General features: G+C 28.5%; 2 protein-coding genes and 1 pseudogene across 2 annotated transcripts; 2 read left to right on the top strand and 1 right to left on the bottom strand.

Annotated features, from left to right (window-relative positions):
- The first annotated feature begins 8,731 nt into the window (after positions 1-8,731).
- Positions 8,732-14,867, top strand: LOC124919988 (50S ribosomal subunit assembly factor BipA). The gene is made up of 19 exons (XM_047460367.1): positions 8,732-9,152; positions 9,414-9,488; positions 10,206-10,356; positions 10,445-10,513; positions 10,633-10,805; positions 11,491-11,628; positions 11,894-12,019; positions 12,359-12,457; positions 12,628-12,748; positions 12,916-12,979; positions 13,175-13,229; positions 13,301-13,425; positions 13,523-13,596; positions 13,763-13,812; positions 13,883-13,969; positions 14,048-14,098; positions 14,205-14,288; positions 14,374-14,424; positions 14,493-14,867. Exons 1-19 carry the CDS (start codon positions 8,811-8,813, stop codon positions 14,574-14,576), a joined length of 2,019 nt encoding a protein of 672 aa, XP_047316323.1. The 5' UTR covers positions 8,732-8,810; the 3' UTR covers positions 14,577-14,867.
- A 9,596-nt stretch (positions 14,868-24,463) lies between these two features.
- On the bottom strand, positions 24,464-25,857 carry LOC124943585 (annotated as a pseudogene).
- Positions 25,779-26,986, top strand: LOC124922206 (ras-related protein Rab11B-like). The gene is made up of 2 exons (XM_047462940.1): positions 25,779-26,114; positions 26,342-26,986. The coding sequence occupies exons 1-2, from the start codon at positions 25,894-25,896 to the stop codon at positions 26,769-26,771; spliced, it is 651 nt and encodes a 216-aa protein (XP_047318896.1). The 5' UTR covers positions 25,779-25,893; the 3' UTR covers positions 26,772-26,986.
- The last annotated feature ends 771 nt before the right edge of the window (positions 26,987-27,757 follow it).

Below are 27,757 nucleotides of genomic sequence, written 5' to 3'. Positions count from 1 at the left end.
GAAGAATGAATGTCCAAAGAAGAGACAAAGTCAACATGAGAAGGCACCAGGTACTGTTGCAGTTGCTGAAGATGGTACAAATTCCGAAGAGGATTTGGCCTTAGTTGTTGATGGTCACACACATTACACTGATGTGTGGGTTCTGGATTCTGGAGCATCTTCTGATAGGAGGGTTATTCTGAGTAAGAATGTTGTCTTTGATGAAAATTTCATGCTTAACCCAACTGTGAAGTTCACCATTCCGGTAGATTGTGGTGTCGAGAAACGTGGTCATGGGAAATGATGCCATATGTAAAACGGTGGGTATTGGGACTATCAAAATTCTGACTGATGATGGTAAGATACGGACCCTAACTGACGTTCGACATGTTCCTCAACTGAAGAAGAACTTAATATCTTTAGGCATTTTAGATGCTAAAGGTTTCAAGTTTAGCGGTGAAGAAGGAACATTGTGCATCAGTAAAGGTTCAAAAATAATACTGAAAGGTATTAAACAGAATACCTTGTATATACTACAAGGTAAGACGCTGACAAGTTCCGCTGCGGTCGCATCCAAATCTGTGAATCGGCACCCTGATGTAACCAAGTTGTGGCATATGCGACTTGGACAAATGGGGGAGAGGGGGATGCAAATTTTGTCCAAACGAGATCTTCTATCTGGCCACAAGGTTACCAACCTTGAGTTGTGTGAACACTGCATTTTCGGGAAAAAAACATCGCCGTAAGTTCAGTAAGGGAGTTCACAAAACTAAGGGCACACTAGATTATATTCACTCTGATTGTTGGGGTCTTGCTCAAGTTGAAGGTATAGGAGGTTATAGCTATTTTGTAACATTCATAGATGATTACTCAAGGATGACCTGGTTGTATCTTCTAAGACATAAGAGCGAGGTATTTAAGTCCTTCAAACATTGGAAGGCACTGGTGGAGAATCAAACTGGAAAGAAGGTTAAGAGGCTGCGAACAAATAATGGACTTGAATTCTGTTCATCTGAGTTTAATGAGTTCTGCAGGGATATGGGGATTGCAAGACATCACACTGTCCGAGGTACACCACAGCAGAATGGTATAGCAGAAAGGGTGAATCAATCAATGTTAGAAGCTGTTGATTGCCCTTGAAGGGGCAAGGCCTGAGGCAGAGCAAGTCACATCTGGGCATTCAGTGTAATGCATCTGTTTTGTTTATTTAAGCATTTAGTGTAATGCATCTGTTTTGTTTATCTGGGCATTCAGTGTAATGCATCTGGCACATCTGGTATTTAAAGTACATCTGGCACATCTGGTATTTAAAGTACATCTGGTGCATCTGGCTATCTGGGAAAATATATCTGGGCATTTAGTGTAATGAATCTGGCACATCTGATATTTAAAGTAAATCTGGTGCATCTGACTATCTGGGAAAATATTCAAGTCAAGGTGGAGATTTGTTGGGTTTCTTTGCCTAGAATATTCTTTTTGTATAATTGTCCCACATCGGAAGATGATGGGAGTTGGGGAAGTTTCTTAGTGTATAAAAGAAACTCTCCCCTCCTCTTTGGTTCAATGCACCCAATATTTGTTAGTTCTCTTTTGAACTATTCTGAGTATCTGTAATCCGTGTTAACGATTATAGTGAAATATTTTTCAGTGGCTCTGCCCGTGGATTAGTCAGCAATTTTGCTGGATACCACGTTAAATCGGGTGTCGTTTTCATTCTGTCTTTTACTATTATTATCATTGTTCTTGCATCCGTTATAACACTAGTAAATAGAGATTTTTAAATAGAGAAAAGAAAGAAAAATAACATTTAAGAGTTTAAAAAAGAAAATTAATAATTAAAATGATTAATAATTTTAATTAATTAAAATGTGTTTATAGTGGGCATGTACAATGATTTAAAAAATATATATTTATAATAATAAAAAATTAAAGAGATAAATTATTAAGTGTTTTTTAATAATAAAAATTGAATTTTTTATTGAAATTCGTTATATTTAAGATAAAGAGAGAAAATGTAAGTAATGAGAAGAGAGAAAAAATTATTAATGAATATAAAAGGAAAAATAAATAAATACGAGTCATCAAGTTTAATTAGCACTTCATGTCGTTTGCTGGAACCATTTCTTGTTCTACTCACCTTTCAAACAAATTTTCCCAAACTACTCACATTTTCATTCAAATTCCCAAACTACCCACATTTCTCTCTCTAAATCATTAATCAACCTTTTAATTACACATCTTTCACATTAAATTCATTAATTACTTTATTTTATAAATAAAAATATATATATATATTTTAATATATATAATTAAAATTAAACATTATAAATATTATAAACTAAAATAAAATATTATACACTAAAATAAATTAATTTACATAAAGTTTTAATATTATATTATTTATTAAAATAAAATAATATATATATTATATAAATATTAAAATAATACATATATTACATAAATATTAAAATAACACGTATATTTTAAAGTTTATTGTAATTTATTTTATTTTAAGGTTTTTTAAATTAATATTTTTATAAATATTTTAAGATTTAGGTAATTTATTTTAAGATTTAGTTTATTTTATTTTATTTAAGGTTTATGTTATTTATTTAATTTTAGTTTATAATATTTATTTTGATATTTAATTTAGTATGTTTAGTTTTAATTATATATATTATATTTATAAAATTAAGTAGAAATAAAATATATGTGTTGTTTTAATATTTAATGTAATATATGTGTTATTTTAATATTTATATAATATAATATATTTTATTTTAATATATAATATTAAAGGTGTAGGTAATAATTTTTGTTTTAGTTTATAATATTTATTTGTATTATTTAATTTATAATGCTTATTTTTAATTATATATATCATAATTATAAAATTAAGTAAACATAAAATATATGTGTTATTTTAATATTTATGTAATATATTTTATTTAATATATATTATTAATTTTAATTATATATATTTGTATTTATAAAATAAAGTAATTAGTGAATTTAATGTGGAAGATGGGTAATTAAAAAGTTGATTAATGATTTAGAGAGAGAAAAATTGGTAATTTGGGAATGTGAATGAAAATGTGGATAGTTTGAGAAAAATTGTTTGAAAGGTGGGTAGAACACCCCATTTACTACAAATTTTTACCTCCCCTATCATTACTTTTTTTCATATAGGTTCAACCATTCTAAAACTTGTTTGGTTTGGGTGTTTATGTTTTGTTTGATTTTTTTATTTCTCAAAAATAATTTAAAATTATTATTATTAAATATTTTTATTTAAATTGGGATATATAAATATTAGGTGTTTAAAATATATATTGAGAAAATAAATTAGGAAATATATTTTTTTAATTAGGATAATAGTTATAATTATTTTTAATATATATAAATAAATAAATATGTAATATTATATATATAAATGTAAATATTTATATATATATATATATATATTATATATATATATGGTAATTATAAATATAAATATTATATATATAAATATATATATATATATATTAATTAGTGTTCTAACCAACAAATTCATGATATATAAATACAAATAATTGTTTCTCCATAATCACCCAACTAATCAAAGAACAATAATATATATCAACTATGTCTTTCTAGCTCCAAATTGCTACGTTTTTATCGCCTCTTCCTCCGCAACAAGAAGTCCACCAGTCAATTCATCAACAACTTTGATCCAAAATGTTTGCTCCAAAACTCAAAACCCTACCCTTTGCAATATATTGAATTCTAATCCTCGAAGTGCAAAAGCTGATCTGAAATCTTGCAATATTTGTGATCGCGTCTCTTTACAAAAACGCATATAACACCGAGACCAAAGATCAACTGCAATCGTGTGATACGTCTTACAAGAGTGCAATGATTAATCTCAATAAGGCGGATGCAACTCTAAAGTCATGTGATAAGTAAATATATATAGTGATCTAATATCGATTATAGATGGAGTTAAGTAATGTGATAAGTAAATATATATATATATATATAGTGATCTAATATCGGTTATAAATGGAGTTAAGTCATGTGACGATGTATATGACAGTCCACCGGTCATTCCTCCTATCATTGAAGAAATTAACAAGAATTTTGAGGACATTGTTAATATTATTTTCGCAATAAGTAAACTTTTGTAACTGAATTAAACACAAATTTTCTATATTATAATATAGATCTCTAATAAATTTTATTTCACCCATATTTTATTGTATTGATTTTATGAAGTTAAATTGGATTGTCAATTTTATTTGAAACATTATAATTTTAATTCAAATTATAGGAAAATCCAACATTAATATTTTGTAGTCAATTGCTATTGCTTGCTAGTTATAAAAGCATGAATGAGAATTTGAAATATTAAATAAGAGGAGATAAAACATGGATGACTTTAAGTTTTAACCCATTGAAGATCTCCAATTATAAGAGGAGATAAAAAAAATTATCCCTTTAGCTACAATTATTTCTCTTAAAATTACTTGTGACTTGACTTTTATTGATTTTTAAAAATAAATTGACAACTTATTTTAAAATAAATATTTTTTTAATTAATTATATTTAATTAATTTAAACTAAATGATTTCTAAAGAATCAAATTAGGATTTGATCGTCGTAAATTTTCGAATTATTTAAAATTTAACCACAAAATTAATTTTAATTAATTATAAAAAGGAATTAGTGACATTTTTTAAATAATGTTTTATTTTACGGAACAAAGGGATTTTAAAAATAAATCTTTTTGGTTTTTTTTTTTATTTTTTTTTATTTTATAGATGTTGGGCCTATCTGATGCTGGTCTGACCCTGCCTGAAATTTTTATATAGGTTCAGCCATTAAGACTAAGCCTTGTTTGGTTTGGGTGCTTATGTTTTGTTTGATTTTTTTATTTCTCAAAAATAATTTAAAATTATTACTATTATATATTTTTATTTAAATTGAGGTATATAAATATTAGGGACTAAGCCTTGTTTGGTTTGGGTGCTTATGTTTTGTTTGATTTTTTTATTTCTCAAAAATAATTTAAAATTATTACTATTATATATTTTTATTTAAATTGAGGTATATAAATATTAGGTGTTTAAAATATATATTGAGAAAATAAATTAAGAGATTTTTTTTTAATTATTTTTATTATATATATATATATATATAAATATTATATATATATATATATATATATATATATATTATGTATAAATGGTATAATGTATATTATATCCATATATAAAGATAAAATATATATGGTAGAATATAATATATATATATATATATATATATATATATATATATATATATATATATATTAGTGTTCTAATCGATAAATTCATTATATAAATGTAAGATTATTTTTTCTTCATAAACACCCAACTAATCAAAGAACAATAATATATATCAATTACGTCTTTCTCTTGTAGCACCAAATTGCTAGTCTTTCTCTTCGCGATTTATTACGTTCTTATCGCCTCTTCTTCTGCAATAAGAGGTCCACGAGTGAATTCATCAACAACTTGGATCCAAAATGTTTGCTCCAAAACTCAGAACCCTACTCTTTGCAATGATATATTGAATTCTGATACTCGAAGTGCACAAGCTGATTTGAAAAGTCTGGTTCAAATACTTATTGATAAGACATATGCTAAGGGAAATCTTGCAATATCTGTGATCGCATCTCTTTACAAAAACGCAATTTACAAAAACGCAAGTAACACTGAGACCAAAGATTAACTGCAATCGTGTGATACGTCTTACAAAGGTGCAATGATCAATCTCAATAAGGCGGATGCAGCTCTAAAGTCATGTGATAGGGAAATATATAGTGATCTAATATCCGTTTTAGATGGAGTTAAGTCATGTGATGATGTATACGACGGTCCACCGGTCATTCCTCCTATCCTTGAAGAAGCTAATCAGAACTTTGAGGACATTGTTAACATTATTTTTGCAATAAGTAAACTTTTGTGAATGAATTAAACATAAATTTTCTATATTATAATATAGATCTCTAATAAATTTTGTTTCACTCATGTTTTATTGCATTGATTTTATGAAGTTGAATTGGATTGTCAATTTTATTTGAAACATTATAATTTCAATTCAAATTATAGGAAAATTCAACATTAATATATTGTAGTCAATTGCTAGTTATAAAAGCATGAATGAGAATTTGAAATATTAAATAAGAGGAGATAAAATATGGATGACTTTAAGTTTTAACCTATTGAAGACCTCCAATTATAACACATCATCCATTAACTATGTATATAAGGCATCAAAAAAATTGAACTAAGAATTGATCTGAAATTTTGGATAACAACAAGCTTTGTATTCTTAAACTAACGATATTTAAAAAAACTAGTTTGGTTCATAAAATTTAGAAAAGAACTCAAATTATGTTATTGTCGTCGACTAACTAAAGTTCATTCTCTCTATATTTATAACACATCTCTTATAAATGTTTTTGACAATTAAACTATTTTAATGAATTTCTAAGAAATAATAATATTTGTAAGGAGATCAGATCATGACATATGACATGTGATGATTTACTAATAAATAAATAATTCAACTGAGTTCTTTTCTTGACAATTATTTAAAATTGAATTTTGAAATTAATTTCAAATAATTTAAAAAAATTGTTAAGAATTAGTGACATTTTTTAAATAATATTTTATTTTAAAAGAATATTTTTAAGACGTAAACCGATGTTAAAATTTTCGAATAAAAATTTTGCACGAAAATCAATACAAAAGGATTTATATCAAATGCTTTCTTTGGAGCCTTTTTTAGATGTTGGGTATATTTTGTTTTTTATGTTGGGTCTTGGAGTTTTGTTTGGTTTGATCAAATGACTTTGTATTTTGTTTGATTTTTTATATCTCATAAATAATTTAAAATTATTATTATTTTATATTTTTTATTTAAATTGGAGTATATAAATATTATGTGTTTACAAATATATAAATATATACAATAGACTTTCTGTAAAATAATAACGTCGGACCAACTCAAAATTATTATATTATCGAAATATTATTTAATCGATAAAGTAATAATTTATTATTTTACATGTATAATAATAAATTACATTCAAAATTCAAATTCTATATATTGGGGTTCATTTATTGTAAAAAAAAAATATTCTTAAAGTCATTTAATATGTATTGTAAATGGTGTAATATCTTATGTTGTAAGATGATTTTTATCTCAAAACAATAATCCAATATCGTGTCAATAAACTAGCGTGGATGACTGGAGTATTGTTTGAAGAATATGTTTAATGGTTCGACAAGAGATGGATGGACGAAAGATTTTATTGGTTATTGACAATTTCCTACCCATCCAAAGGTAATTCAAAGGTTACAAAATGTTGAATTGTTCTTTTTTACCACCCAATACAACTTAAAAAATTCAGCCATGTGATGCAGAAATTATAAGAGCATTTAATATGCATTATCGTTGCAAATTTTGTCGTTCAATTTTAGAGGGTTTTTTTGTTGGATAAACAAATTCAGAGAAGATCATTGTTCTAGATGCAGTCAACATTGCTATTTCAACTTGGATGAACAATGTTAAGAATACCACAATTGCAAATTGTTTTCAACATTGCAAAATTCGTTCGGTAGAAAATGTGATTTCACAGTCTTTAGAAGAAGAAGGCATTAGAGAATTAGGGTCAACAATAAAGGAGTTACAATACCGTAACACAATGAATGTGGATCAACTCTTGCATTATCCGGGTGAAAACGACACGAACGAGATTTTAACTGATGAAGAAATCATTGAAGGTCTTGGAGAAAACAATCAAGATGAAGACAATGAGGATGATAATTGTGTTTTGGAGTCTGTTTCTCGTAAATAAGCAATTCAAGCCGCAATGAAACTTAGTATTTTTCTCCTACAATATGATAGAAGCACTCCATAACTTCATAAAGCTTTATAAAAAAGTGAAGAAAGAGATTCTAATGAATATAAATTTTTATACAAAACAGACAACGATTGACTCATATTTCATTAAGGCACCCTGAATTATTTAAAAAATAGTATATTATTATTACTTTATATATCGGTTGGGACCTATATGCGTCAAAAAATTATATTACTTAATAAATTTATTTAAATTATTGCTTTAGCTATTCGGCTCGAGTTGGGACGGTAATAACTTTATCGAGGTTATAACTTTATCGAGGTTATAATTTTATCGAATATTATTTTATCGAGAGTTTACTGTCATCCCTAATTATGAATTTATCAGTAAAATCAAACAGCGAATCTACATATCTCAATAAATTTATTTACTTTTTAAAATAAATTTGTGGTTCAAATATTAAAAAAAAATATGACTATAGATTTGTTTATTTTTTTAAATTATTTTGTTTTTATTTAATTATAAAAACTTAAATTTTGAAAATTAAACTAAAATTTAATTAAAATTTAATATTATTTGATATTAATAATATATACCGAAATCGCAATATACAGTTAATATTGCGATTACCAACCCTTAACCCGATATATGACCGACCTATTAGATAAATGTAATTGGTCAATCAATGTTCAGGGTTTGACAAATACCCATCTTTCCGACCCGAGAATAGACAGATTCCAGTAAAAACAAATCCTATCCCCAATATTGGTTTATACCCAAACCCGGTATGTCGGGTCCTGCGGCGGCGGGTATCTGATTATCAATCATTAACATCCTACTTTAGAAAAACCCTTCTCCCTCGATCACAAAGAGAGAGTCTTTGAAGCAAGCGGAGCCGAACTTCTGCTCTCTTTACTTCTTCTCCTCCAAGGCAGAGATGGCGGGGCCGTTGCTTCGCTCCCTCTGGTCTACCACCAAGAAATCTCTCTCTACTTCTGCCTCTCGCTCATGCTCTTTCAATCAATCTTTCTACGGAAACCCACTTGCCTATTCGCGTGCTTTATCCTCCGCCGCTGCTTCGGCTGCAGCTGGGACAGCTCCAAGCAGCTCTCTTGACCCGACCCGTCTTCGGAATGTCGCTGTTATTGCCCACGTCGATCACGGTAAAACCACCCTCATGGACCGTCTTCTTCGCCAGTGCGGTGCTGATATACCCCACGAGCGTGCCCTCGATTCCATCAACTTGGAGCGAGAACGAGGCATCACCATAGCTTCTAAGGTTCGTCTGGTTGTTTTTTAATTAATTCAAAGTTCAGAGTGAGGGTGCTACAATCATTTAAAAAAGTATTATTTTTTACCTTCTTATGATATTGATAGTATGTAATTCGTCTTCTTCAGTTTCCAAAACAATTATGTTTCATTGGCAACTGCTTACTGTCCTTATAGTATTCAATTGCAATGATTTTATGTTTCTTTGTCAGGATGTGGTTATTCCGAATTTTATCAATATTGAAACATATATCATGTATGTGGTTCACAGGTTACAGCTATTTGTTGGAAGGAAAATGAGCTAAACATGGTTGATACACCTGGACACGCCGACTTTGGTGGTGAAGTATGTACAAATCGAAGTATATTTTTATTAGTTGATTTGTTTAATTAATGTCATATATTTCATTTTCAAACAATATGATTCATGAAATTTTTGTTTTTGGAGAGTCCTTATGTTTCTTTTAGAGACTGGGGATTTAAAAAAGTACCCTTTTGCATTTAAAAGGAAGAAAAATACTATATAAAGACAGGTGTACATGTGGAACACATGAAGGAAGGTGTGGCAAGGATTTTGGAACATGCAATAATTTGTTGGTGAAGGGTATAGAAGAAATAGGATAGTGGCTGCAACATATAGAAACTCTTTGGTGCAAATATGAAGTTTGTAAATGCCTAACATGGCGTAAGTAGTACATGATCAATAAAAAATGACCTATAGCAATCTGGTGAATTCTATGTCGACTTGGTCCTACTATGAAAACTAGATAGACTGGTTTGGTCTCATTGTAAGAGCTGTACTTAAAGAGTTGATATAGTATATTAGAATCTTTGTAGTATATTATTAAGAGTTGATATAGTATATTAGAATGTTCATACTTTAAATTCACAAAATCGAGTCTGTACGCTCTATCTCGTTGCATATATGCATTGGTGCAGAATCCTAATGAGGTCTGAAACACCACATATCACTGGATAATCTGTTGCATATTTTTTTTGCCCAAAACAAATATATATCTTTTGCATACTGATGGTTCCTTCTGTCTTTATTGTGTGACCGTAGGTTGAGAGGGTTGTTGGCATGGTGGAGGGAGCAATTCTGGTTGTAGATGCTGGTGAAGGTCCACTCGCACAGACAAAGTTTGTGCTCGCTAAAGCCTTAAGATACGGGCTGCGTCCTCTTCTTCTTCTTAACAAAGTAGACCGACCTGCAGGTCAAATTCTTAACTGAATTCTCACATCATTTTTGTGCTACATCCATCAATGTTTGGTTACTCAAGATTTTGCACACCTTATTTGCAGTTTCTGAGGAAAGGTGCGACGAAGTTGAGAGCCTTGTGTTTGATCTTTTTGCAAATCTTGGTGCCACAGGTGAAATTACCCTTCTACTCTCTTTGATCAGTGTTGGGATTTAAATCATATATAGCAGTTTCCTTTGTATGACCTATGATCATAAAATATTGTCTTCTATTTTTAATATCGTGTATCAGAGGAGCAGCTAGATTTTCCGGTCCTTTATGCTTCTGCTAAAGAAGGATGGGCTTCATCTACCTACACCAAAAGTCCACCTGATGGTGAAAAGAATATGGCACAGTTGCTTGATGCAATTGTAAAACATGTGCCTTCACCAACAGCAAACTTAGAAGCCCCTTTCCAGATGCTGGTTTGTACTAAAATAAACATTACTATATGCCTGTCAGGATGTATTTGTTACTGATTGAACTGTTGCCAGTTTGTAGTTGGACATGTGTACATATCATTCTGAGTCTTGATTTTAAGTGATGGGAAGGCTCTGAATCAGCCTATTCTTTTGGCGTTATAGGCTGAATTGTCTTTTCTCTTGTATCATGTTGATTCTCAAAGTAGGAATTATTTTGTGTTACTAGAACTAAAGATGGTACGAGCTCTTATTGTTCGTGATCATGCTTTATAAGAACCTATTTAAGTACCATGGCCAGCTTAGGAAATTGCTATGTACTGCACTAGGAGCTTGTTAGATGTAGTTTTTTTTTTCTTTTCAAATAATCCTATTTATTTGTAAAAAATCCTTGTTTGATGAAAAATGGATTATTTGGGGTAAATGACTAAAATATCCTTTGTATTTCATATTTTAAAATGATATAAAAAATAAAGTAAGGGTATTTTAATATTTTAGTATATGATTTGATTGTATAAGCAATAATAGATTCCTTCATAAAAAAAGGCTTAGACTTGATGTAGGTAGGCATTTCCCTGAAGGAATCATGAATTCTGAGCATCCTCAACTAGAGCATCCCTGTTCACTGATCTCCATGTATGCTTTATTTTGTTTATGGGAATTGAGATGGATACTTGACTGTTTGTTTCAGGTTTCCATGATGGAAAAAGACTTCTATCTTGGACGGATTTTAACTGGACGTGTTACTTCTGGAGTCCTTTGTATTGGGGACAGAGTGCATGGGATTAAGAAAACAGATACTGGGATTGAGAAAATTGAAGAGGGGAAGGTATGTTTTACGTGACATCTACTCTTGGGTTATTTCTGGTCAGTCATGTTATTCTGATGAAAATATGCTGCATTCTAAATAAATGCTAGTAATTGTAGATCTCTTTAGGGTTCTTTCTATATATGTACACAAATGTGAATATTTTTAACTAAAATGGACTTGAATTTGGGATCCATAATTTGTAATCAGAATTTCTTTCTTGGGTTCAAATTTGATTTTTGAGGTTACAGGGTTCTTATTGTTAGTAGTTGTTCTTGTCATGTAGGTTGTGAAATTGATGAAAAAGAAGGGTACACACATGGTGCTGATTGATAGTGCTGGTGCTGGAGACATAATATCAATGGCCGGGTTGGGAAAACCATCAATAGGACATACTGTGGCAAATGTGGAGGTATACTAATTTTCTGAACTTTAGGGAACCAAATAATGAACGGTTATCCTACATATTTTGTTTTTTTTATATTAATTTTCTTTATATATAGTATCAATAATGTAGAACCCTTTATTGTGACATTTTTATGCCTGTGTTTTTAATCAAGCAAAATGCTCACTTAAAGATGTTTTTCCATGTTGTATGCTGTGAGTTGTTAATTTGTAAGTAATTCATGCTTATGCAAATATGATCTCTCCTCTTGGAAGTTGTTTTTTCCCTGGACAAGTTATAGGTCATATGGTATAAAGAACTGCTTTTTGTTTGCATTTCTCTGATTCCTCTTTAAACACTTTCTAGGTAACAACTGCACTTCCCACTGCAGAATTGGATCCCCCAACAATTTCCATGACTTTTGGTGTCAATGACTCTCCTCTTGCTGGTCGGGATGGCACTCATGTAAGTCTTAGCATTTTTTTTAGTTTGCACCGTGTTGTCGGTTCATTCAATGTGACAAAAGAATACATGAAAAAGGAATCATATCCATTTTAATTTCTTTCTATGTTGTTTGAGGGTGTGTTAATCATCGCATGCTAAATAAACCCTTCATTACCACGACTTATTCATAGTTGACCGGTGGGAAGATTGGTGATCGACTTATGGCTGAAGCAGAAACGAATCTTGCTATAAACGTGCTTCCAGGTATGGGAGAATCATATGAAGTCCAGGGGAGAGGAGAGCTTCAACTAGGTAAGCTTTTCCTAATCTCACAAACCAGCCTATGCTCAGTTTCTTTCTCAAGCTGATTGGAAACATTGGACCTCTCACCGATTAACTGATTTAAGCTAATTGGTAACATTGCATTGTTATTAATATGTGCTAAACATTTTTGTTCACTTTTCTTGTGGATACACTAGGTATCTTGATTGAGAATATGAGACGCGAAGGATTCGAGTTGTCGGTATCACCACCCAGAGTCATGTATGTTTTTCATTCTCCTTCGATTTTTTTTTTCCTTTTCTATTTGTTGTATGCCTGACAAGAGCAAATATATATCTTCTCTCTATATAATTGATCTCTTTATAATTCGTATCCTCAAGAAAGAGAAGCCGTGTATAATCTTTTGCAGCTTTTAGGGATTTTATGTGCAAGCTTTCTTTACTTTTGCCCTGTTAGGTATAAGATGGAGGGTGGTGCCAAATTGGAGCCAATAGAAGAAGTGACCATTGAGGTTGGGTTTTGAGTTTTTCATTGGATCTACTTAAGCTATTACTGGTTCTAACTCTCATGGTGATATATCAGGTTAATGAGGAGCATGTGGGATTGGTAATGGAAGCACTGTCCCATAGGAAAGGCGACGTAACGGACATGGGTCCTGTCCCTGGACATGCCGGTAGAGTTAAAATGTTGTTGAGTTGTCCTTCAAGGTTTGTCAGATATTAGTATAAGTGTCTTGATAAAAATTATACAATGTTTTCCAGTTAAGCAAATGTATAATTTGGCTATTTCTTTCTGGAATTATAGGGGATTAGTTGGTTACCGGAGTGTGTTCAGCAGTGATACCCGTGGCACTGGGTTTATGCACCGCGCTTTCTCGGGTAAGTTTTTTCATGTGATAAGATTCTCCTTCATCTTCAATTTTTCTTTCTATGTTTCAGGAGTATGAATTTTCCGTAGGCATACATTTTCAGTAATTTTATACCTGGTTGAGTTAGATTATGCTAGAACAATCATCTGACATATTTTTATGTAACTATTTTACAGGATATGAAAAGTATAGAGGTCCTCTTGGGCATGTTAGGAAGGGAGTACTGGTATGTATAAATGTGTCCTTGATTTTTGTTTTTCCTTTTTTCTAAAAATTGCATTTAAATGGTGGAACAGGTGTCAATGGGGCTTGGGACAACCACAGTTTATTCGCTTATGAGTTTAGAGCCCCGTGGAACTCTCTTTGTCACCGCTGGGATGGAGGTAATATGAATATATTTTTTTGTTACTTATGGAAGGATTTGTGTTTAATTTTTGGTGGGTGGATATACATGCATACAGGCATATGATGGCATGATTATTGGAGAACATTCACGAGATTCGGATCTGGACGTAAGATGCTGTCTTCCCATTTCTGAGTCAATTTTGGTTTAGTTATTAGTATCTTATTGTGCCTAACCCAACTCATCAAGGATGGTATTATTTTCTTTTGTTACAGGTGAACCCAGTGCGAGCCAAAGAACTTACCAACATTCGGTCTGCTTGCAAGGATGAGACTGTGAAACTGTCCCCACCTCGTCTTGTACGTTTTTCTTTTTGGTAGTTTTCATTCACTTTACATGTGTTTTTTTAATCTTTAATGAAATCACCACCTTTCTTGGCTACAGATGACTCTTGAAGAAGCAATAGGATATGTTGCCTCGGATGAACTCATTGAGGTAATATACATATTTATGTTCTGAATTTTTGTTACTCCCTTTTGCTCATCCTTTTAACTATATTATAGGTTACTCCAAAATCAATTCGGTTAAGGAAGAGGTATCTGGATGTCAACAAGCGAAAAACAATGAGCAAAAGGCCCAAAGAGTAAAGAGAAATTCATCACGCAATTTTGTTGGTAAAATCTTGGAGATTGTTTTATTTTGAGTTGTATACTCTCAATTTAAATACCAGATGATCAAAGTGAAATTACCTTTGTCAGTTTTCTTTATTATTTATGCCAGGAAGGCCAAACATTGTAACATTTACATTAGTAATAGCAATAGTTAAGATATGACAGATCGAAAAAGCCGAAGAACAAAAATGTAGATGAATAAGATGCAGCTGCCCATCCAGGTTTTAAACTGTGGTATTTGAATACGACATGATTGCTTCATTTATAGATTCTTTTTTTGTGTGGCTTTTTTGGTTTGAAGACCTAAATAAATGTTTTGCTAAATGTTCTTTGAATATCTAATGATTGTAGGCAGTGCTAATATTGAATGGGATCTATATTGAATTATTAAAATGAGCTTTCATTTTTTGTTGTTAATACAAATATGTCTTCTTTTATGGGTCACATCAATTAACCCAAATCATCTGTGTACATGTCATGAAAACATATAAGTTTTTATTTTGATTGATGAGATATGTAAGGGCAACAAAGTGATTTTTAATTTGGAGTAATTATATTTAGACATTTTCCTTCAATTTTTAAAATAAAACTAACTTAAATTTTTATGTAATACAATGAAATTTTACTATTTGTTAGTTCAAATTTAAGCAGTGATTTGTATCTCTCTATTAGTTTATCTATTATTAATCTGTATTCCGTTTCAAAAATATTTAATAAATAACATGTATATATATATAAACAAATAATCTTAACTCATTTAAATAACTTTAAAAAATAATATAATAAAAATAAATTTTAGAAAATAATATATTCTGATAAATAGAATTTATTTAAAAATAATATATAATATAAATTACTAATTTTAAAATTATAAAAAAAAAATTGATTTTTTTGTTAATGTTTTTTATAATTATATAAAAATACGATATAAAAATTTATTTTAAATATAGATATTTTTTAATTTTGAAATGTTTTTAATATAAATAAATAAAAACATTTAAAATTCAAAATATTTTTCGTAATAATAAAATGGATGAAAATTAATATAAATTATTAATTAATTATATAAAATATTTCTAAGAAATATATTTAAAAAAAATTTAAATCATATATTAATAAAATATATAATAAATTTAAAATCTAATATTTATTCAATAAATTAAAATTAATTAATTAAAAAATAATTTATAAATATAAATTTGTAAATATTTAAAAATTATGAATAATAATAATTGATAAAAACAATTAGTAAGAATAATTATTTTTCAAATTAAAAAAATAAGTTGATTTAAAAAATTAATAATTAATTTTTAATCAAAATATAATAAAATTAATAATTAATTTCGAATTTAATAATGATATAATTTTTTTTATAACTTTATTAAATAAATTATAATTTAAAGATAAAAAGTTGATATATTAGATAGATCTAATTTTACGTTATAAATTATCAAACTTATTAAATTATATATAGAAAATTATAAACTAAATCAATAAATTGATATTTATTAATTTTCAATATAATAATAAGTTTATATTTATTTCAAAAAATTATTATTTTTTAAATATTTTAATTTATTTATTTTTCAAATATTTTATAAAACCGAATATATAAATAAATATTTTAAACCAAAAACATATAAAATAAAGAAAATAAAAATATTTTTTTTTTATAAATATAAATAAATTTTTAAAACATATTACAATTTGAAATAATATAATAAATAGTACAATTTAAAATTAATATTAATAATAAATTTTGTTTAATTATTTGTTTTACAAAATAATATTTAAATACATTAAAAAATTATTTTTTATAAAAGAAAATTAAAATAAGAAACAAATAAACTTTAAAATCTTTTTTAACAAATATAATAATAATATATAAATAAACAATTTAAGTTTTATTTTACAACAATTTAAGAAAAAATAAGATTTATAAAAAAAGAGAAATAATGTATATACAAAATATAAAATATATGATTACATTAAAAATATATTAAATATAATATTTTAAAATTAAAATTAAAATAATATTTTATTATATAAAAAGATGTTTAGAAAATATAATATTTATGTTTTTTTTTATTTGAAATTATTTTTTTATTATATAAAAATGGTGTATATAGAATTAAATTAAATATAAATTTACATATATATATCAAATATAAAAAATAAATAATAAAAATATGTTTTTAATAAAAAAATATTTTATATATTTAAAATTAAATTATTTGACATTAATAAATATATATATATATATATATATAAATATATATATATATATAAATATATATATATATATATATATATATATATATATATATATATATATATATGTAAATTTATAATAAATATATATTTAATAAAATAAAATATTTATATACAAATTTATAATACATATATCCAAATTTATAATATATATATATATATATATATATATATATAAAATCCATGACTTCATAATTAATATATAATATTAATACAATTTTATTTTTTAATTAAAAATATTAAAGTATTTTAATTATATATTTATAAATTATGTAAATTTAAATATTATAAAATATTTTAATAAGTTATTATAACTTATTTTCTTTAATTAAATAACAAATTACCACAATTCAAATAAAATAAATTGATACATTAATTATTAAATTTATTTTATTTTATTATATTATTACTTAATTTTACATTTATATAAATAAATTAAGATTAAATATATTATTATTAATATATATACACATAATTTAAAATATATTTATTAATTATATATGTATATATATAATTTATATTTAATAGTATACAAATTTTTTATTATAAAACATATTTAAATATATTCAAAACAATATTTTTAAATTAAAATTAAATAAAATTAAGAAGTAAATAAACTATAAAATATTTATTTACAAATATAATTAAAATATATATTTATAAACATTTTATGTTTTATTTAAAAATATTCTAAATAAAAATAATATTTATAAAAAAATTAAAGCAATAGATTATTTTTTTAAAATATTATAGTTTTTAGAAATTATATTTTATTTTTAAATACTTATAAAGTTTATAGTAGATTTTTTTTAAATATATTATTTATAAATAATAATAATTTTTTTTACTAATAATAAATATAATAAAATATAATATAATTAAATATAATAATATAAATAATATTTCAAAATATAAAATATTATAATTACTTTAATAAAATAAAAAAAATGTTTAAATAATATTTTTTTATATATATTATTCTTAAATAAAATTTATTAAAATATTAAATCAAATATTGAAATGGGTTATAATTTTTTTAATAATTTTATATATATTTGATTAATATTTTTATATATAAAAAAATAAAAATAAAAATTAAATTTTATTAAGAAAATAATAATTAGTTATTATTAAAATTTTAAAAATTTGTTTAAATTTAATTTTAATATAAAAATTAAATATTGTACTTTAATATAACAAATATCTTTTTATTTATAACTTTAATTTAAATTTAATTGAAAATTGAAATCTATATACATAAATTAGGAATATGGTATACATTAAAATTATTAAATGAATATATAGTATTTTAAGCATTTAAATAAAATATTTAATTATTAAGTATTTAAAAATTAAAACTAAATTATAATAATTTAATTCCATTAATAAAATGCAAAATTTAAATTTTGGTATAATATTATTAAATATAAATATTAATAATAAATACAAAATTCTGTTTTATATAAAATAAAATATTTATTAATTTTAAATTAGAGAAAAAATATTTATATTGATATTAAAATTTTTTTATAGATTATTAAAAAATAATAGTTTAAGTATTTAAATTATATTTTTTTAATAATAAAATTTCTATTTAAAAAATAAAAATATATTTTTTTTATAAGTTTTATAAAAATATTTTTTTTATAAGTTTTATAAAATTTAAATTTTGATGTATAAATAGTGTGTACAAAATCTTGCAAATATATATATTTTTTATAAAATTCAGAATTTTTATATTTATTTTAATGTTTGCAAATTTACATTTGCGGCCTCCCACTTTAACCTCTCTAAATAGGGAAATTTGATCAAATAATTCTTATAGAGTTATTTTTTAAAAATAACTTGTCTCTAATCTTATTTGTAAAAATAACTTTATCCCCGACAAAAGACCAAACTACCCTTAGTAACTTATTATTTCTCTTCTTCTCTTTTACTATCTTCTTTCTCTCTTCTTCTCCCTTAGCGCAACCTCAACGAGTATGTTATCCCTTCTACGTCTCTATTATCCTCCGACGACACGTCTATCCCAAGCAAAACAACTCCGGACGTTTACTTCTACTTTCCATCCCAACGTTTGCTATCCCCCGACGACTGTAGCATCTACGCAGAACTGTAGCCCCTAACAACTCCATTAAACTAGATTTCCAACAAACGTCGATGGATAAGTTAGATATTGATTTATTATAGCTGAAAACACTTGTTATTCATCAATTGGTATCGTAAAGTGCATCGTGTGTCGGGGCAAGATGCATCTTGCGTCGACGCAAATTGCATATTGCCCCAACGCAAATTGCAAATTGCATCTTGCGCCGTCATTTCATCAAATTTCCCCAATTATTTGGTTTATCATCTATTTGTTTCATCAAGGGTATGTATGAATGCGTTGTAGAAAAGGCTTTAGGTTGAGAAAAAAGACTTGTGTTCAAGAGTTTTATGTAACAACGCCAAACTTGTCATAAAGAATTCTTATACGAATTTTATGTTTCTCTATTTTGTAGGAACAGGGCCGACCCATTGACTGTGCAAGATGTGCAAACAAAAAATGTAGGGCCACCAAAAAATTATATACATACATATTAACAAAATTAACAAATCGTTGTAGTATAGTGGTAAATATTCCCGTTTGTCACGCGGGTGACCCGGGTTTGATCTCACTAAAAGAAATACACGTCGCCGACATCGACATTAATACTTTCTTATTATTTACACCTAAATTAGTGTATTAATAACCAATTCATAACTAAGACTACAAAAATGAACATCATAAAAAATCTAAACAAATATCAACATATTAAATCCAAAGTAGAAAATCTCAAATCTTCGATATTTATTTTTTCTTTCATCATTTTTAATCATTTTATTTTTATATTGTCAGTAAACAATTGCAGTCTGAAAATATGCGGATTGATGTAGCAATGGATAGTGTGAAGACACTTATTGCATTCTTTAGAGAGTACATAGAAGTAGGGTTTGAGAATGCGTTGAATTGTGCCAAAGAAATTGTTGTTGAATTGTATATTGATCTAGTGTTTCCAGAGAAGAAAAGGAAAAGAAAAGTTCTTAAGAAAAAATATTTTGATGAGATTGACTCTGAAAATCAGCCATCTGAACCACCTATCGAAGAATCAAGTCAAGAATCTTTCAGAATTCATTACTCTTTATACATAATTGATGAAGCAATCGGTTCATTGGAGAAAAGGTTTGAGCAATATGAGGAGACATTTGGGTTCTTATTTACGGCAGAGAAGCTAAAGTCCTTAGATTCTGTTAACCTAAAAAGAAGCTAAAATCCTTGAATTCTTATTTATGGTGATGATTTATTAAATGAATTGGGACTATTACAAAAACATTTACCAAATGAGCTTGATTCAACTAGTGCAATCCTAAATTTCTTGAAAAGAGCTAATTGTTATCCTACTAGTTGTCTTGCATATATAATTATGTTAACAGTTCCAGTGATAGTAGCATCAGTTGAAAGAAGCTTTTCAAAGCTAAAAATATTGAAATCTTACTTGCGTTCGACCATGTCACAAGAAAGACTAAATGCTTTGGTTTTAATTTCTATTGAACATGAGTTCTTGAAAAAGCTTGACTATGATAGGTTAATTGATGATTTCGCATCTAAGAGTGCAAGAAGATCAATTTTCAGAAAATAGTATTGCATTGACTGATTCAAATTGGTAAAATTCTAGTAGAATTGTATTGCATGTCGTGTCTTTGTAATAGATTTCAGACTTTTGGTCATTCCTTTTGAAGACAATGTAACAAGAGCATTTGTTATTGAAGTAAATTCAATAAGCTTTACCATAAAATTTGCCTTGATTTTTTTTTTTTATGTTTTTGTTGTTGTGATCTTAATTGTTGGTATGCGTAGATATTTATTTATGATATTATGTTTGTAGTTTTGGTGTTTTTCTTTTTTTTGGAGTACTTAGGGCCGCATTTGATATCTTGCACAAGACCTTGAAACATATTGTGTCGGCACTGTGTAAGGAGGTAATCAATCTCTTACAAAGCTGCACTTGGTATGAGCTTCTATATATCTATTATTATCAAAAGAGTTAAAATTCATTCAAATAAAATCACAAAACACAAAGACATTTCACTAAACTCTGTCATGTTGTGCTTCATTACAAAACCAATTCAATCATTAATAACAGTTCAAAATTTAAATGAAAAATATGGGACATGATTTTTGGACTTACAAAACCAATTCAATCATTAATAACAGTTGAAAATTTAAATGAAAAATATGGGACATGATTTTTGGACTTGGCTTGGGGTATGATGGATGAATGGGATAAATGTTGTCCAACATCCAAACTTGGCACACTATTTATAAGTTATCTTTTAGAGGTTATTTTGGGGTTATCTTCTCTAGTTCAAAGGCAAGCAAGTCAAGCTTAATATTCTTGACAGCCAATACTTTCATCCTTGTCATACTAATGCAGAATTACCGATACTCGCCATTGTTCAAACAGATTGGAATTGCAAATTCTATGGAATAAAAGACGACTAACAAGTTGGGCCACCTATGAGCATTTGGCATAAGTTAAACTACCTACCTCCCTGAAGGGAAGAGAACCCTTATCAAAGGGTGACACAGATTCTTGTTTATTTATTTGTTTGGTTAACCTGTCAATTGCGGTTTACTGTTTTGGTTAACATTTGAGAATTTTGGCATATTTTCGTATGTAATTTTGATATATTTTTTAAAAACTTTTTTAACATATTAAATGATCGAAATCCACATCTTTGTTTGGAATTTGGATAAAAATGATACAACTCATATACAAAAAATGTTTGTTTTCCTGCCCATTTTGTTTATACATTTTCAAGTTCTTCACCATTATTCGAAATTGGATTAATTTCTTCTTTGGGTTGTTCACTCAAGTTTGCTTATTTGTTGGGTCTTCTTTTATTGTGAAGTATTGATTTTGTGCTTGTTTGATTATGAATAAGAGTTGCCTACAACCCCTAATTCAAGCCAACATTAATTATGATTTAGTTGTTGAAATCATCTTTAAGCTCTACATTTTTCTTTTTGTTGTTCATGTTATGTTGCATTGTTTTTTCATGTTTATAAAACACTCATAGTTTGTGTGTTTGGTTTTGATGATACTAGTGTTTTTCTTCGACCCCTTACATATTTACTATTTGTGTGTTGTGGCCCTTGTTGGTGGCCATGGATCTTCATTTACTAGAATCTTGAGTAAACTCAAGACTATTAGTAGACAGTAGAGCGGTTAGACGGGCCAACCCATGGCGGGACGGGCCTACTCACCAAAACCCATCATTTGACGGGTCGACGGCGGGCCGACCCACAATCCTGGCGGGCTAAAAATCCCCAACCCAACCCAAGGTGGGTTGCGGGTTAAGCGGGCCAGCCTGCGGGTTGTCTCACTATAAATAAAAATAAATAAAAATCATTAATAGTTCTAGAAATTATTTATACTGTTTTTTGCATCCATTATATTCAGTTTTTTCTATATTATTAATACCTTTCATTTTCTTAAAATACATTCAAATATTAGAATATTCTCTATACTTTTTAGATGATTCTTCATCATGCTTAGCACTTTCAAATTCATCAACATCCAAATTAATACATTAATTTTGAGAGAAATCAATTTCAAAAATTAATCTGTTATTTAACAGAATATTAAGTTTCAGACTTTCAGTATGAAACTTCTGGAACTAGAACCAAGTTTGAATCCACGAACCCTTGAAAGCGAGAACAAAGAAAAGAAATGCGGAATAAATAAGAAATAAATAAATAGTCGGTGGTCAATGGACGAAATATTGAGTATTGACTGCTGTAGTATAGAACCAACTTTGAATCCACGAACCCTTGAAGACGAGAACGAAGAGAAGAAAGACGGAACAAATAAGTAGTCGGCGGCCGATGAACAAAGTATTAAGTATTGACTACTGCAGTGCTGCCTGGGAGAGAAAAAAAACTAGGACTATGCGGCATATTCCTATAAGGCTATAAATCAGATTACATTTTTTTTGTCAACCCAAGCCCGACCCGCTTAGGCCCGCGACTCGAGCGGACTGACCCTTGTAGGCCCACTTCCAAATGGGTTGCTAATATTTCAACCCAACCCATCTAAATTTTTTGGCGGGGCGGGCCAACCCAAATTGACGACTCTAGTAGACAATAGTAATGCTCACTTGAATTAAATGCATTTTGGGGTCTAAATGTATTGTTCTTTGATAATATATTCGTTTTTTTTGAAAATGTCTACTCCAAAACTGATAACCAAACAATTTTAGAATGAAGATATGTGATATGGTTGTTGTAGCTAAAATCATGAAGGCAACCCTTGTACTTCCTTCTCTAGATCATACATCATATTGGGCCGATGAAAAGTTTATTTTTTTTAATCTTTTCATGATTTTATTTAGGGCTGGCAATTTTGGACACGATACGAAAACACGACCCGGACCGAACACGAAAAAATCAGGTTAGTGTTATGTATTTTTTGTTCAGGTTAAAATTAGGTCGACCTGTTTAACCTGATTAATAAACATGTTAAAATTGTGTCGACCTAACATGACTCAAAATAGACCCGATAACCCGTTTACAAGTTTCTTTTGTTGAGTTTTGTGTTATTCTTTTTTATTCACTCACTTATTTTCTTTTGTAAAATTTTTTATAAGAGAAATTGTGATTTAACTTCATTTTTATTTTGTATTGATGTCATTTTAATTTGAAATAGAACGATGTGAATTAATTATATCGGGTTTGGTTTCAAGTTAAGTTATGTAAATCAGGTCAAACGAGTCAGGTTCAGGTCAAACACAAATAAACAGGTCATGTTCAGGTTATAGATTTTTTACCTGAATTATTAAACAAGTCAGGTTTATATTATAATCGTTGAACCCATTAACCTGCTAACCTGAAATTTACCTAAATTTCCACCCCTAATTTTACTCACACTGATTCTCGACTTGCCGACAATGGACTCCTGGGCTCCATACAAAAGCTCCAGTGTCATTTGAACTACCGAGCACTAAAGTATTCAAAACAAATAAGAGAAGTTGAAGAGTTGAGTCATATATTGATTGATACTGGAATTCAATATGGTTTCCACCTTTTGCATTTTATTCAATGAATACATAAAAGAAACTTATAGATGAGATTATACTTTGAATTTTATAGAGAAACCATTTGCTTAGAATTGTTTATCTATTATATCTATAACTTCTTCCCTTTTTGGTTCATTTGTATTATAGGAGAAAACATATTGTTTCCCTTATTAATAACAAAGATTATGTCCAAATTCTTTTTTCCTATTAGATTCAAGTTATTTGGAGATTTTTTTTATTTAGATTTAATCTAATTAATTAACATCAAACAAATCTTTAATTTGTAATTGATATGAAAGGGAAAAGTAAAATAATCATTAATCAAGAATATCACTGCTAAATTAACTTTAATCACGTCACAAACTAGTCAGAAAATTGTTTATCCGGACAAAGAATTCCAAAACCCACAAGGAAGAAATAAGAGAACTAGAAGAGCCTTTACTAGAAATGTAAGCCAAAATGAAAACAAGATTGAAGAAGTTTCATATTCTCCTCTATAACTGCAAGATGGATTCAACCAGTTCATATAGATGTGCAAGTTCTCCCTTATCGATCAACTGGAATTCCTGTCATACACGAGTTAAGAAACTGTTTAGATAATCTTCTTCCTTCAAATAATCATATGAATTCCTTGATTATCTATAAATATATAGAACTTACCCATGTGAAAGAACAAAATGCTTAAAGCAAGTGTTTAGATGAGCTTCTTCCTTCAAACTCACAATCTTCTAGAAATATGAGTGATAGATATGAGCATAGACTCTAAATAATCATTTGAATATTGTCTTAACTACATCTTGGAAGTTCCCGGAAATGGAGTTCCTACAATTTACACACAATATATAAAAAAGATCATAAAAAAACCAACATCAACCACTGCTTCCCATCCAAACCCATATATTGGTTTAGCTTAAATATATGTACCTATTTTTTTTAAGGAAAAATAGATTCATCGTCGAGTTGAGTTTCAATCCAGTCCATCAAATACTCCACGTACTTTGGAGCCGACACCTCTATCGGTTTCCTTATGGTCACTCCATCAGTCCATTTATACTCATACTTATCCAATCAAAAACTTACTCATCAACCAAAATACCATTTTTTTTAAAACAAATCATTATATATTCACACCCCTAATGTATTTTTATCCAATTAACCTCAATTTCAAGTCAAACAACTACATCAAATGTAAGAAACATGGGAAAACTAAAATGAACTTAAATGTGTAGTAATAGTTAACGAGAATGGCTAAAGAATGGATACTTTGGTCTTGCAGTCATGGATGGGCAAATCGTTAGCGTGAAGTGTAGTTTGCGTCGAGGCAAGATGCAATTTGCGTCGACGCAAGATGCAATTTGGGATGCATTGTGCGATCCCAATTGATTAATAACAAGTATTTTCAGCTATAACCAATCAATATTTAACTTACCCATCGGAGTTTGTTGGAGATCTAGCTTAATGGAGTCGTCGGAAGCTACAATTCTGCGTAGATGTTTCAGTCGCCGGGGGATAGCAGACATCCGGCGTTGCTTTGTTTGGGATAGACATGTCGTGGGGATAGTAGAAGAAAGAAGAGAAAGTAAAAGTTATTAAGGATAATTTGGTCTTTTACCGGAGGTAAAATATTATTTTTGCAAATAACATTGGAGTTCAATTATTTTTAAAAACAACCCTATTATGAGGGTCATTTGATTAAATTTCCCTTTTTTGATATTATTGTATATTTTAAAATGATTAAACATGTTATATTAAAAAAATATCAAAAAATAATTAGTTTTCTATTTCTATAAGACGGTGCTTCCAATCTCTCTCTGCCTTCCACTCAAGTCCCTCTCTCGGTGCTCAATCCGATTACTGCACTTTTCACCTGTAATTTTGCAGATCTCATTTCCGGTACCTTAAGTGGAAGTTACCGCCGGCGAGTATGGGAGCTTATAGATCCGACGATGATTATGATTATCTCTTCAAACTCGTACTGATCGGTGACTCAGGCGTCGGCAAATCGAACCTACTCTCTAGATTCACCAGGAACGAATTCAACCTCGAATCGAAGTCCACTATAGGAGTCGAATTCGCTACTCGAAGCATCCGTGTTGATGATAAGGTCATCAAGGCTCAGATTTGGGACACCGCCGGCCAAGAGAGGTAAACATACCTCTTCATGAATCTCCAAAATGCAAATAGTTCTTGGCATTGACTGAATTCTGATATATATAGTTAGGAATTTCCGTATTTTAGCCGACAGAGAGTAAAATTAGGAATCGTATCAGAATCTGAATCCGAATCCGGTGATTGCGGTGTTCTGTTTTGATTATTCAGATCTAGATATCAGATCTGGTTTGAAGACTAACATATTAGGGTTTTATTTTCAGATATCGAGCAATTACAAGTGCATATTATCGAGGAGCTGTAGGAGCATTACTTGTTTTCGATGTAACTCGTCACATAACATTCGAGAACGTAGAGAGATGGTTAAAGGAACTCCGTGATCATACAGATGCTAACATTGTAATAATGCTTGTTGGTAACAAGGCAGATCTGGAACATCTTCGAGCAGTTTCAACAGATGAAACAAAGGCATTTGCTGAAAGAGAAAGAACATTCTTCATGGAAACATCTGCATTGGAATCTAGAAATGTTGAAAATGCATTCACTGAAGTTCTTACTCAAATTCATCAGATTGTTAGCAAGAAAGCCCTTGAAGTTGGAGATGATCCGACCGCGTTACCCAAGGGACAAACGATCAATGTTGGGAAGGATGATCCTTCGGCTGCGAAGAAAGTGGGATGCTGTTCGGTATAATTAGCAGACAAAAAGAGGTGATTGATTGATCAATTCTGGTCTTCTTTTTGGATGACTTTCTTATAATATGCAAGCTAGAGTTTGACGAATTCTATATATACATTTTCATTTCTATTGCACAAAAACCTTATTCAGTCTTTTATTAGTATTATTGCTTTTCAAACATATCTGCATAAACAGAATTTTCTATTATAATACAATGTGTTTAAACTTGAGATGAAAATGTTACTACCATTCAATTGAAATTGTTGATAATAGCGAAAAACTAACATCGTTAGTAAGAAGACGATGAAATCCTAAGTCGAAGAGGATGTTGTTCATGTTCTACTTAGGTTAATGGAAATTCAGACCTGATTCGAAGTTTCTTTTCGAATCACAATTCCTATCTCAATACCCGTATCTGTGGATTCAGATGAGATCATATTTAGAAATAATGGCGATTTCTTTAAGTGGTTTTTATAGACCAGCAGCATCAAACTTTGTACAAACAAAAATTATGATAATCAAGTACAGCCAAGAACAATATTGAGCTGAAAGGCTTGTTTCCTATCCTATTAAACTATATTACCAGAATCAAAGAGTGAAAAAAAAGACCATTAATTCCATTTTCTACATCATTTCACTCTTTCTTTGGTCCATTACATCATTCAAATAATGAATCAAAATATTATTTATTTTAAATTATCATTTTTTATTTTATTTATATATATTAATATCCTTTTAAGTATTTTTTACTCTTTTCAATTTATTAATAATTATTATTTTTTTCTCTTTTTAAATTTTTATTTTAAATAATCCTAATCTAACAAGGCATTTGTGTTGGTATTAAAGAAACATAAGAAAGAAAATGAGAAAGATTAACAGAGACTACTTACCTTTTTTCATCTTAGGTTTTCTTGTACAAGAAAATTGAAATTTATAAATATATTATTTATTTTCAAAATATCATTAATGTAGTAAATTAAAAATACTTTGAATAACAAAAT

The sequence above is a fragment of the Impatiens glandulifera genome, chromosome 1 (assembly GCF_907164915.1).
Source record: "Impatiens glandulifera chromosome 1, dImpGla2.1, whole genome shotgun sequence".
NCBI lineage: Eukaryota > Viridiplantae > Streptophyta > Magnoliopsida > Ericales > Balsaminaceae > Impatiens > Impatiens glandulifera.
Note: the sequence above shows the minus strand (reverse complement) of the source record. Positions and strands in the feature narration are given on the sequence as shown.

Coding starts and splice junctions, on each gene's coding strand:
- LOC124919988 (XM_047460367.1), top strand. CDS start 8,811: ATGGCGGGGCCGTTGCTTCGCTCCCTCTGGTCTACCACCAAGAAATCT. Junction 9,153..9,413: donor GCATCACCATAGCTTCTAAG/GTTCGTCTGGTT, acceptor TGTGGTTCACAG/GTTACAGCTATTTGTTGGAA. Junction 13,597..13,762: donor TATGCACCGCGCTTTCTCGG/GTAAGTTTTTTC, acceptor ACTATTTTACAG/GATATGAAAAGTATAGAGGT.
- LOC124922206 (XM_047462940.1), top strand. CDS start 25,894: ATGGGAGCTTATAGATCCGACGATGATTATGATTATCTCTTCAAACTC. Junction 26,115..26,341: donor GACACCGCCGGCCAAGAGAG/GTAAACATACCT, acceptor TTTTATTTTCAG/ATATCGAGCAATTACAAGTG.